General features: G+C 43.7%; 1 protein-coding gene across 2 annotated transcripts in view; it reads right to left on the bottom strand.

The window, feature by feature from the left end:
• The window catches only part of LOC106568848 (ephrin type-B receptor 1), a 300,730-nt gene extending 297,190 nt beyond the window's left edge, over positions 1-3,540 (bottom strand). Inside the window, exon 1 of one of the 2 annotated variants that reach the window (XM_045694009.1) lies at positions 3,261-3,540. In XM_045694009.1, the coding sequence (XP_045549965.1) occupies positions 3,261-3,420 (160 nt within the window). In that variant the 5' untranslated portion in view covers positions 3,421-3,540. The remainder of the gene's footprint in view (positions 1-3,260) is intronic. The other variant, XM_045694010.1, reaches the window with a different exon arrangement.
• Between the last annotated feature and the right edge of the window lie 9,514 nt (positions 3,541-13,054).

Raw genomic sequence — 13,054 nt, 5'->3', positions numbered from 1 at the left:
GTGTGTAGAGTTTTGAAAAAAAGGAGACAGTTTTAAAAACGTGTGTAAGCAGTTGGAAAAAACTGTAATTCCAAGTGGTTAAGGTTAGGGCTATGGTTTGGGAAAGGCGTAAAACAAAATAATTAAAAACGGTCATCAAGTATTCTCATGTCTTACTAGAGCATTGTGAAGTGTGGAGGAGTAGTGTTCCAAGCAACGCGCTCCAGCTCCGAGCTTCGTGAGTTCATGCCTGGTGCTGGGTATTCCTTTAAATGTTTTGTTGTTTTGAGTGCCCATAGAAGGCATAGAGTATATCAACGTTCTCAGGAAATGTTCAAACATCCAAAATCGCTGTCTATTTCTAGTGATCAGGCAGGATTTATCGACTGTTTCATCTACTGTTTCCTCTCCTCTGCCGTGTGTGTGTGTGTGTGTGTGTGTGTGTGTGTGTGTGTGTGTGTGTTCATGCGTACATGCCTGTGTCAGTGGGTGGTTGCATCCACAAAGCCCTCAAACTATCCCTCACAAGTACCCACAGCTACAGCCAGCCAGTCCTCACATCCCATAATCATAACAGTTGATAGGATCAGGGTATTCTGCCCTGGTCTCTGTGACATCATGAGATTTCAGTGAAGCCATGGCTGCCATCAGTCAGACAGACAGTCACTGTGTGTCTGCTGCCATCCCCCACATCTCAGCCTAGGGAGTTAGCGCGAGTCTTCAGATCTCAGTCGAGGTTCGCCAAACCACCTCCTTTACACAAACAGAGGGTTGCCGGGGGCAACACGGTTCAGATGACCTCGTACACCTTCCATACACTCGCCTGCTGCTCAGCTCTAATGCTCTGCTTAGCCATCCACTCTTCATCCTCCACTTTGGCTCCATCCCTCGCTCCGTTGAGGAGAGATAATAGATGTCAGCCGTATAGATGACACAGCATGACAGGGGGTAGAGACAACCACAGTAAGAGGTTGTTCAGTCAGATGGTTGAAATCTATAGAAGTAGCAAAGTCATTTATGTCCAGCTGTAGCTCCACAATATAGCATCATGATATCCAACCTGAACCGATCATAGCTATAGTAACATGTTTAGGGAGACCCCCAAACACAGCAGTAGCCCTTCCCCCTGGCAGACTGGTTGGGGGGGGCCTACTCTCTATTCATTATCACCAATCTGTCCATATGGTCAGTGGTGCCCCCCAGACACACACACACACACAAACAGTGATCTCTGTCACATTGTTTGTGATTACGGGATTGATGTGGTGATTAGGGACAGATAATCAGATTAAGGGTGACACGGATCTGGGCAGGGATAATGTGGCCAGGGCCGTATGCTGTCACACACACACACACATACACAGAGAGAGAGAGAGAGTGAGGGCAACAGATTGGAGATCAGATCAGTTAACATCTTAACCTGCCCGCGAGACAATCTCCTTTCAATTAACCAGCCAAAACAAGGAAATCACTCTCAGCCCTGGTGTTGCCCGGGTAACCTAGTGTGTCTCCCCTACCCATCTGTTCAACCCAATAGCCAGCTTTGTCTTTCTAGAGAGACCTTTAGAGCGACTGTCAAGGATTTGGGAAGCGGATAAGATGTTCAATGGGTCACGTGTGTGTGTGTGTGTGTGTGTGTGTGTGTGTGTGTGTGTGTGTGTGTGTGTGTGTGTGTGTGTGTGTGTGTGTGTGTGTGTGTGTGTGTGTGTGTGTGTGTGTGTGTGTGTGTGTGCGTGCGTGCGTGCGATAGAATACAATAAATATAAACAAGCAAGCTGTCAGCCACCACTGAATTACACTGAGCTACCCTGGCAGCCTGAGAGTTGTAATCATTCTGAAAAGAAAAAGATGAAACAGAGATAGTACTATCACGTAACACCCACTTCACTTTCTAGTCTTTAATTCATTCCCCTTGTTTATGTTAAGCAGAGAACCACACCAGGCCATTTGCTTTGGCAAGTGTGTGAGCAAAGAAAGCAAAGGGAGTTGTTCCATATCAAAAAGGCTGTAGCATAATATGCATGCATCACATACTGGATGTCTAGTGTAAGTTAAAGCCTAAGATAGGCTTTTAGCTACTGATGATGATGGCAAACTTGTCTGCTGATTTAGCCTACACAGTGTGTGTGTGGTATGTCTGTCTGTCTGTGCGCATTTGTGTGCCAAAGAGGACCAGACAGACAGAGAGAGATCAATTGTATTAATTGTCCTGATCTGGAACTGCCTCATCACCACCCGTCACTCAGTCAGCATCGTTTGATCTGGCGGAGTCATTACGGTCGCTAAACAGTTTGAGCAGCCATCTATCAAATCCCTCCGCCAATTCAAAATCGCCTGATATTTATCCTACTGTTGCTCGGAGTTTGGCGCTAAAAACGAGTTATTCGCCTATGACAGGACGTGACCCGAATATTATACAGAGTTTTTGAGAGGAGAGATCTACACTCAGGCGCAAACACTTGCCGGTGGAGAAGCATCTCTCCGGGTTAAGTCACAGATAGTGTTTTAAAACTGATGTACAATCTTAGAGAAGAAGGGTTCTATGCTTGCTTCAAATATGGCGCCCGTTAAGGTTCTATATATAACCGAAATTGGTTCCATATAGACCGCTATATATAGAACGTTAAGATATCTATAGAACGCTATATGGAACCCAAGGGTTCTAAACGGAAACAACTTTGGTTGAGTGAAGAAGAATCCCTGGGGTTCTGATCAAAGAACCCTACAAAATGGTTCTATATAGAACCTTTAGGGGTGCCATATATGAAAAGCAATAGAACCCTTTTTAGTTATATCCAGAACCTTTTTTCTAAGAGTGTAGCCTAGCCTAGAAAGATGACGAATTATCTCATAGCACAATAACAACAATAACCACAATAAAACAAATAAAAGTAGGCTCCCCATAGACTATATTCCCCATGTTAACAGTGTAATGAAAACATTATGGCCAGGATACATGTATTCAAAGGGAGAACGGGACATGGTCTAACTGCAATGTCTGCAGCCCAGAAGAACCAGACCACCACAGACCCCTGCTCTTCCGTCCAATTCTGATGAATAATAAAATAACGGAACAGGGATTGAGAGGGTCCACGTGCATCGCATCCCTTGTATTCCTTCTGACAGCACAGAGCGCGCGCTCTCACGGATACATTGTGGCGTTCCATGGGAAAGAGAGCGCGAGAGAGCCAGTGGGAGCTCCGGCGCGTAGCATTATTCAATTTCGTTCCATGGTCCTACCATAAAAACAGAGCAATGATAATTCCAATAATTTAGCCTACCTTCCATCGCAGAAACGGCGGTGGTGATGATGACCCATAAAACCGCAAACAAATCCACAGTCATGGCAGGAATGTATAGTCCACACAGCCTATATCCACTGAGAACTACGCAGGATTTGCGCGCACAAAAAATCCCTCCAGTTGTCACAGAGCGGTGCATTCCAGTCGGTCAACCCGTGTTGTGTGAGTCACATTTCAAGCCGTAGTAAAGAGTATGTGACAACCAGCGTAGGACCTCGCCGAGTGTATAGGGGATGGATCGGGGTAGTGAGGACGGGAGGAGGGGGCGAGACAACCTCCCCACACACCGCTAAATCGGCAGGGCCAATCACAGATTGAAAAGTGAAAATCGTTAACCAATCGCCACTGGTCTTCTCCTCCCTGCATTCTGAAAACACAAAACTTTTCCCTGACCTATTTGAAACCTCGACCGCCTCAGCGAAGTAGAATAGCACCACCAATTGGTCTTGATTGGACATTACATTAAATGTTTCCCCCCCCAAAAAAATATAAAGGACCTTTATTTTTCAGCTTTCTCTCTCCTCTTCTCTCCCATGAACTCCTCCTCTCTACCCCAATTGCTTTTACCCCCTTTCTCCCATGAAATAGTACACTTATTCACTCCCATTCACCTAATTCACTTCAAATATCAAAAAGCATTAGATTGGTGTTTGCATTTTGCTAAAGGGAATTCTCCCCCCCATTCCTTACACCAGTCTATTCCCTAAAAATCTGTGGGGGGGTCAAATGTAAAATGTACATTTCAGGGAGAAGGGGGAGAAACGGCATTGGGCTTCTGTCTACACACACACACAGTCCCACATCCCGCACCTTCCTCCACCCCAGTGTCTTAGGGCCGGCGCGTGCCTTGGCACCCTCCCTCCCCTGTGACCTTCATCAGAACCCCAGACCTCATTTGCATTCAGACTAGTCTTAGTAGCCTTGGCAAAAGGTCCACAGCCACCTCCTAATAGTAGTTAGATCTCAACGCCGCTGCCCCTCTCCTCACACCCTCATCCTATTGTGAGATCATGAGTGCACAAAGGGTTGTTTCCCTATGAATGAGCCATCGGTATCATTAAGCCCTGCACAACTACCGTGCTGTTTCCCATTTAACAACAGGAATAAATGATGCTCAACTGGGACCACTGGCTGATGTGATTTATTAGGAGAAAACACAAGTACGATATACATCTGTTACACTGGGGACCGGGATCTGGAAGAGGGGGGAGGGGGGTGATAATCAATAACACCCAAACCCTTACACCTGGCTGGGGCTGGTTGCTCCAGCATAGAGTTCTCATTCTCAGGACGAAACCGACGGTGCCCGACTGTCTTACACGGGCCGGACTCCAATTCTGATAATTGATTTTGGGCCGGGCGGGTTTCGGGCTTGCCGCGCTGTATTAAGAATAAGAAAGAATACTGTGCGTGTCTGCACACCTTTTAATACTGCTCTCAGCAGCAGCTACAGCCACCAGCAGCGCCAGGGGCATCATTTATCAAAGGTGCATCCGCACAAAAAAAGACTAAACCTTTTGTGCACAAGTTTTCCCGCAAATGTTGGTATTTAACAATTTTGATCTTGAAAGGAAAATGTGCGTATCTCCACGCAAATCTCAGACCATGCACATGCACAACTTCTAACGGTTGATAAACTGTATTCTAAGCAATTCTATTTATTTTGGGAGAAATGTAGATGTTTGATGCAGGAGAATGATAATAATAGTTGGCTAATAAAACATGAACACGTAAGACTAGTGATAGGCTGCAACATATGCATTTGCTGTTGGTTGGTAAGGAGATCGCATAGCATGTCGCCTGATATATTGATTTACTTTAAGGCCTAAATCATAATAATATTGCAGGGCATGGATCTCCTTTTCTGACATGACTGTTGTATTCCCGCTACACGACAACTATTAAGTGGTTCTGGATATGTGATTAACGGGACATAGCAGTACGTGGACATAGGGAGAGTGAAGAGTGCGTGGACATAGGGAGAGTGAAGAGTGCGTGGACATAGGGAGAGTGAAGAGTGCGTGGACATAGGGAGAGTGAAGAGTGAATAGGGAACTTTTATTTGTTTTATTCATGTCAACATATGATTAAAAAAAAATCAAAATCTTCTAGAGCAGCTGCACAAAAGCGCTAGACTCATGAGTCCAGACATTTAAAACGTGTTTATTCAGCAACTGCGTAGGAAAGTAGGGGGAGGTCAGGAATTCCCATCCCTTATTGAAGTTTTGGACAGCTGCAACCCTGACATTTTCCCTAACATCAATAGACTGACTACTAAGGGCCAGCATCACTCTTCCTATGACTTCATGAAGTGTTGGGATACTTTTCTCCAATACAGGCCGTATCAACACATCGCTCAGATCTTGCATGCTGACTGCACGGCTCAACAATCTAGCCCTGCTGTCCTTTGAAAGGGAACTCAGCGACTCTGGTCTATGATGAAATAATCTCCATCTTCAACACCAAGCCTAGGTGTCTACGCCTTCTGCTGTAAAACGTGAAACACACAAGAAAAATACGCCTAAAAACGGTTTATTTGTGATTTAGCCTAATGTGTTCATGTCTGCCTTGGTAAGACAGGCCTATGCCGTATGTGTTAATTCAAAGTGAGATATTATATTCCTACCAGCCGTGGTGTTATGTATAATGATTTCCTGTTTCCATGCCTGAATGCCTGCCTGTACAAAAGTGTTTGCTTATTCAAAGTCAGCGATTCATTTCATACCTGCCGTACAGTTGAAGATATAGTATATTGTATTGTATTGTGTGTGGCTGTTTTCATATGGGCTTAATGAAAACCCTTTCAGGGCTTTCTATTCTTCCTTGCTTCTTTGTGCAATAGCGCAATAAGCTGTTTGCGCATATTCAGATCCAGCGCCGAGCTGACGTCCAGCGGATACGCTGACCATGGTCCTGAATCCACCTGTTGTGCCTGTACTCTAGGTCGCTCCTTTGAGTAGGAGTGAGGGATCTGATCGGATAATATATTGATTATTTCACGAGGTTGGACTGTCGGACTGAACACTTCGGCCATTATCTTTATTTTATAACAGTATAATTTGTCCCATTTAATTACTGCACTTGTCTGCTGCTGTATAGCTCTCTCTCTCTCTCTCTCTCTCTCTCTCTCTCTCTCTCTCTCTCTCTCTCTCTCTCTCTCTGTGAATATGTAGGTGATATACATGTTGTGTATTTCATTATGTTTGTTTACTGTTGACTCGGACAGTCGGACTGTTTCGTTAGCGGTGTTGTTGTAAGCGGTTGTGTAGTTGTGCACTTGCGCTTCCTACTTGGCATTAATAACGGGCTCGTTTGTCAAGGCTTTTTTGGTCACACAAATGTTCACTTAAATATGTAGGTTCAGTGGTGTAGTGGAGGTTATACGCAGGTACAGTATAAGCTTTATACCCACTTTTTTTCATTGCGTATACTCTCTTCTTAATCCCCACTGATGAATATCAACGTAGTATAGTGGAGGTATACGCCGTATCAATTACATAGTACAATAGAGAAATCATGCACACAGTAGCCTACACAAACACAAATCATGTAAAATATTTGGCAATATGGGAAACCATTCATAGGTCTATATCATTCGGCACGGGCAGGTAATGCGGCTTGGCCAGCGCTAGCTGATCAAGATTTCAGCACTGGACAGCTCCGCGCCCGGCTTTGTTCTGTGACTCCTAATATTCGTATTCACAACGAGATTTGTGCATTTATTCCCATGGCTCATGAGTTGTACAGTTTGTTTTGTTTTGCTTCTCGATAGAAGAGTTTTAGGGACAGGATATGTGGTTTAGGCCAGGGCCCTGAATCGATCCTGTAGCGATCGCCATTCCCCCTATAGACGAAATAGACTAGGCATACAGAAATCATGTGGCAAAGACTACAGCCAAGAAAAGTTATACAGGAACAGTAACATTAAGGTAGAAATATACTAAACAAACAAATAAATATGCAACATGCAACAACTTCAAAGATTTTACTGACTTGCACATCATATAAGCAGTGGCGGTTCTAGACCATTTCAACTGGGGGGGGGCAAGCTGGGGCCAGTTGTACTGTTAGAGGGGCCAGTTACATTACACGTTATTGTTGTCATATCGTTTTCTTCACTGCATTGCATGCATTAGCAGGCAAACGACCATGTTCATAATCATCATCATTGCCACTGTCTAATAAAGGATGTAAAAAAAGAACATAGCAAAAATTTGTTATGTAAAATTATTTCATACTCCACATTTAGGGGGGCCACAAGGGGGTCCAAAATTGTTGTCACAGGGGCATCCCCCCCCCCCCAGAATCGCTAGTGTCATATAAGGAACATTTATATAAACTCATTAAGCCCTAATCTATGGATTTCACATGACTGGGAATACAGATATGCAACTGTTGATCACAGATACCTTAAAAAAGGTAAGGGCGCGAATGAGAAAACCTGTCAGAATCTAATGTGACCACCATTTAACTCAGAAAGCGTGATAAATCTCCTTCGCATAGAGTTGATCAGGCTGTAGGTGACATTGTCTGGTGAGCATGCAGGCCATGGAAGAACTGGGATATTTTTAGCTTCCAGGAATTGTGTACAGATCCTTGCAACATGGGGCATATAAATGGGGTACATAGATACAGTGGCGACCAGTCATTCAGTGCAGGTGGGGCAGAGCCACCTGTTTAGCTAAAAATGTGCCTGTATTGTATGTTATTTTGGCATTAATTCGTGCCACATATCAGTTTGCAAACAATGTATAAACAAAATGATTGAGCGAAAAAAGTCACATTAAAAACATGATCTCTTTCTTGAGTAAGGCAGCTCCAAAATGCAGGTGTTTCAGCCTAGCTCAGTGCTATCTGTGGTGGAAGGGCACTCAGCGGAAAATACAGAGCGTAGGCATTGGTAATCTTCTCGAGTTGCGCCGTGATTGGCTCGTTGTTCAGTCACTCATGGGGACACTACGTCGCAGCAGATATACAGTGATTATCAGACAAGTTACTTTTGGTCGACAGTAGGACAGGATAGCACTCGAGTGAAGAGCAAAAATCCACTTGTTAAGCTACGTAACATGCTAGCAAAACATAATGATCAGTGCTAATATGTAGCATGAGCAAACTAAGATAAAGATGATCCTGAGCACTGACCTCAACTTAGCTAACATTTTCCCAGCCTAATTGTAGGCTTACCAAATATCCAAGCAGAGATTCAGTGAAAACCAAAATCTGACATTGATTGATTTATCAAGATGAGCTCCCTAGCTTGTCTCAAGGCAGCGAGGTGGCGCTGCCCCAGTCAAAACGGTGCTGGCACTGGAGATGTGGGTGTGAGCAGGTGGATCTGGGCAGGGGTGATGTTGTGGATGTTTGTGACTGTCTGCATATTGTTGTTTGTATGTGTATGTTTTGTATTGTTTCAAATAAATCAATAAAATCTTACAAAAAAACTCTGCTGAATTTATCATCTAGTTGCCCACACACGGCTATTGCTCTAAATTTAGTATAACGGTTGGATATGACTTTGGGAGTTTCAGTAGAAGAAACAATTTAATACTGCATATACCTTCAAATGCATTAGCCTACTTTAGTTGGTTATTCAGTTGATAATAACCTGATATGGATAGGGGGCAGTATTTTCACGGCAGGATGAAAAAACTTACCCGATTTAAACTGGTTACTACTCTTGCCCAGAAACGAGAATATGCATGTTATTAGTAGATTTGGATAGAAAACACACTGAAGTTTCTAAAACTGTTTGAATGGTGTCTGTGAGTATAACAGAACTCATATGGCAGGCAAAAACCTGAGAAAAAGTAAACCAGGAAGTGTAGGATCTGAGAAATGTAGTTCTTCTTTCTAGTCCCTTTCGAAACTACAGTATCTGTGCTGTTACGTTGCACTTTCTAAGGCTTCCATTGGCTGTCTAAAGCCTTCAGAAAGTGGAATGAGCCTTCTCCTGTCTCTGGGCAGAGCATAGGAGCTCAGTTACTCAGTGGTCTGCCTGAGGACAAAGAGATTGGATATGCGCATTCCCGCGAGCACGCTGGTTTTTCTTTTCCTCCTTGAATGAATACACTATTGTCCGGTTGGAATATTATCGCAATTTTACGTTAAAAATACCGTAAAAATTGATTTTAAACAGCGTTTGACATGCTTCTAAGTACGGTAATGGAACATTTTGACTTTTTGTGTCTCGAATTGCGCTCGCACGTTACCCTTTGGATAGTGACCTGAACGCACAAACAAAACGGAGGCATTTGGACATAACTATTGATTATTTCGAACAAAAACAACATTTCTTGTGGAAGTAGCAGTCCTGGGAGTGCATTCTGACGAAGATCAGCAAAGGTAATACAATATTTCTAATACTAATTCTGAGTTTAGGTTGCCCCGAACTTGGCGGGTGTCTGAATAGCTCACCGTGATGGCTGAGCTATGTACTCAGAATATTGAAAAATGTGCTTTCGCCGAAAAGCTATTTTAAAATCTGACACAGCGATTGCATAAAGGAGTTCTGTATCTATAATTCTTAAAATATTTGTTATGTATTTTGTCAACGTTTATGATGAGTATTTTTGTAAATTCACCTGAAGTTTTTGGTGGGAATACATTTTCTGAACATCACGCGCCAATGTAAAAAGCTGTTTTTGGATATAAATATGAAGTTGATTGAACAAAGCATACATGTATTGTATAACATAATGTCCTATGAGTGTCATCTGATGAAGATCATCAAAGGTTAGTGCTTCATTTAGCTGTGTTTTGGGTTTTATTGATATATATATGCTTTCTTGGAAAATGGCTGTGTGGTTATTTTGGTCTATGTACTCTCCTAACACAATCTAATGTTTTGCTTTCGCTGTAAAGCTTTTTTGAAATCGGACAACGTGGTTGGATTCAGGAGAGGTTTATCTTCCAAATGGTGTAAAATAGTCGTATGTTTGAAAAATTGAAATTATTGGATTTTTGAGGTTTTTGTATTTTGCGCCATGCGATCCGCTAGCGGAACGCCTAGATGTAAGAGGATAACTAAGAGTTTTCCTCTCTCCTCGCGTTTCTAACACAAGGGCTGTTTTCTCGTCTCCTCACTCTGCTGCCACCCGCCTTCATCACATCAAATCAAATTTAATTTGTCACATACACGTGTTTAGCAGGTGTTATTGTAGGTGTAAGGAAATGCTTGTGTTTCTAGCTCCAACAGTGCAGTCATATCAAACAAGTAATATCTAACAATTTCACACAAATCTAAAGTAAAGGAATAGAATTAAGAATATATAAATATATGGATGAGCAATGTCAGAGCGGCATAGACTAAGATACAGTAGAATAGAATAGAATAGAATACAGTACATACATATGAGATGAGTAATGCAAAATATGTAAACATTATTAAAGTGGCCAGTGATTTCAAGGGCAGCAGCCTCTAACGTGTTATTGATGGATATTTATCAGTCTGATGACCTTGAGACAGAAGCTGTTTTTCAGTCTCTTGGTCCCAGCTTTGATGTACCTGTACTTTCCTTGTCTTCTGGATGATAGCGGGGTGAACAGGCAGTGGCTCAGGTGGTTGTTGTCCTTGATTATCTTTTTGGCCTTCCTGTGACATTGGGCGCTGTAAGTGTCCTGGAGGGCAGGTAGTTTGCCCCCAGTGATGCATTGGGCAGACCGCACCACCCTCTGGAGAGCCCATCGGTTGCGGATTGTGCAGATGCCCTACCAGGCGGTGATACAGCCTGACAGGATGCTCTCAATTGCGCATCTGTAAAATTGTGTGAGGGTTTTAGGTGCCAAGCCAAATTTCTTCAGCCTCCTGAGGTTGAAGAAGCGCTGTTGTGCCTTCTTCACCACACTGTCTGTGTGGGTGGACCATTTCAGTTTGTCAGTGATGTGTATGCCGAGGAACTTGAATCTTTCCACCTTCTCCACTGCGGTCCCATCAATGTGGATAGGGGGGTGCTCCCTCTGCTGTTTCCTGAAGTCCACGATCAGCTCTTTTGTTTTGTTGATGTTGGGTGGGAGGTTATTTTCCTGGCACCACACTCCCAGGGCCCTCACCTCCTCCCTGTAGGCTGTCTCATCATTGTTGGTAATCAGGCCTACTGTTGTGTCATCTACACACTTGATGATTGAGTTGGAGGTGTGCTGAGCTCACATCTTTGTGGGGCCCCAGTGTTGATGATCAGCAAAGTGGAGGTGTTGTTTCCTTAAATGTCTTACTCACATCGGCCATGGAGAAGGAGAGCCCACAGTTCTTGGTAGCGGGCTGCGTTGGTGGAATTGTGTTATCCTCAAAGCGGCCGAAGAAGGTGTTTAGCTTGTCCGGAAGCAAGACGTCGGTGTCCTCTACGTAGCCGGTTTTCCCTTTGTGGTCCGTGATTGTCTGTAGACCCTGCCACATATGTCTCGAGTCTGAGCCGTTGAATTGCGACTCCACTTAGTCTCTATACTGATGTTTTGCCTGTTTGATTGCCTTATGGAGGGAATAACTACACTGTTTGTATTTGGCCACATTCCCAGTCACCTTGCCATGGTTAAATGCGATGGTTCGTACTTTCAGTTTTGTGCGAATGCTGCCATCTATCCACGGTTTCTGTTTAGGGTAGGTTTTAATAGTCACCGTGGGTACAACATCTCCTGTACACTTTCTGATAAACTCAGTCACCGTATCAGTGTATTCGTCTATGTTGTTGTCGAAAAGCTACCCGGAACATATCCCAGGCCGCGTGATCAAAACAATCTTGAAGCGTGGATTCCGATTGGTCAGACCAGCGTTGAATAGTCCTTAGCATGGGTACTTCCTGTTAGAGTTTCTGCCTATAGGAAGGGAGGAGCAAAATGGAGTTGTGATCATATTTGCAGAAGATAGGGCGGGGGAGGGCCTTGTAGGCATCCCGGTAGTTGGAGTAGCAGTGGTCGAGTGTTTTAGCCACGTGAGTACTACAGTCAATGTGTTGATAGAACTTTGGTAGCGTTTTTCTCAAATTTGTTTTGTTAAAATCCCCAGCTACAATAAATGCGGCCTCGGGATATGTGGTTTCCAGTTTGCATAAAGTCCAGTGAAGTTCTTTGAGGGCTGTCGTGGTAACGGCTTGAGGGGGAATATACACGGCTGTGATTATAACCGAAGAGAATTCTCTTGGGAGGTAGTATGGTCCGCATTTGATTGTGAGGTATTCTACTTCGGGTGAACAAAAGGACTTGAGTTCCTGTATGTTATCACAATCACCGTGAAACAGAGTATGTTACAATCCCTGATGTCTCAATTTTATTATCCAGAGACTGAACATTAGCCAGTAATATACTCGGAAGCAGTGGGTGGTGTGTGCGCCTCCTGAGTCGGACTAGAAGTCCACTCCGAGTACCTCTTTTCCTCCAGCAGTGTTTTGGATCAGTCTCTGGAATCAGTTCAATTGCCCTGAGGGTTACGAACAAAGGAAACAATTCGGGAAAGTCGTATTCCTGGTCGTAATGCTGGTAATAACGATGAGTTACCGCCGCTCTGATATCCAAAAGCTTTCCCGGCTGTATGTAATAGCACAAAAAAATTCCTGGGCTAATAATGTAAGAAATAACACATGAAAAAACAAAACACTGCAAAGTTTCCTAAGAGCTAGAAGCACAGCAGTCCTATCCATAGCGCTATTCCAGTGCATTGTTCTCAACACCATTTTAAATCAATATAGGGCCTATTGTTTTCTAGAAATCTGCCTTTTTTTCGGGTTCGGGCTCTTTACATTTCTGTGACATCGGACCAGGGCTTCAGGTCACCAGGCTTGGGT

Source organism: Salmo salar, chromosome ssa14, assembly GCF_905237065.1.
Source record: "Salmo salar chromosome ssa14, Ssal_v3.1, whole genome shotgun sequence".
Lineage (NCBI taxonomy): Eukaryota > Metazoa > Chordata > Actinopteri > Salmoniformes > Salmonidae > Salmo > Salmo salar.
The sequence above is the reverse complement of the archived record's forward strand: the minus strand, read 5'-3'. Positions and strand labels throughout refer to the sequence as shown.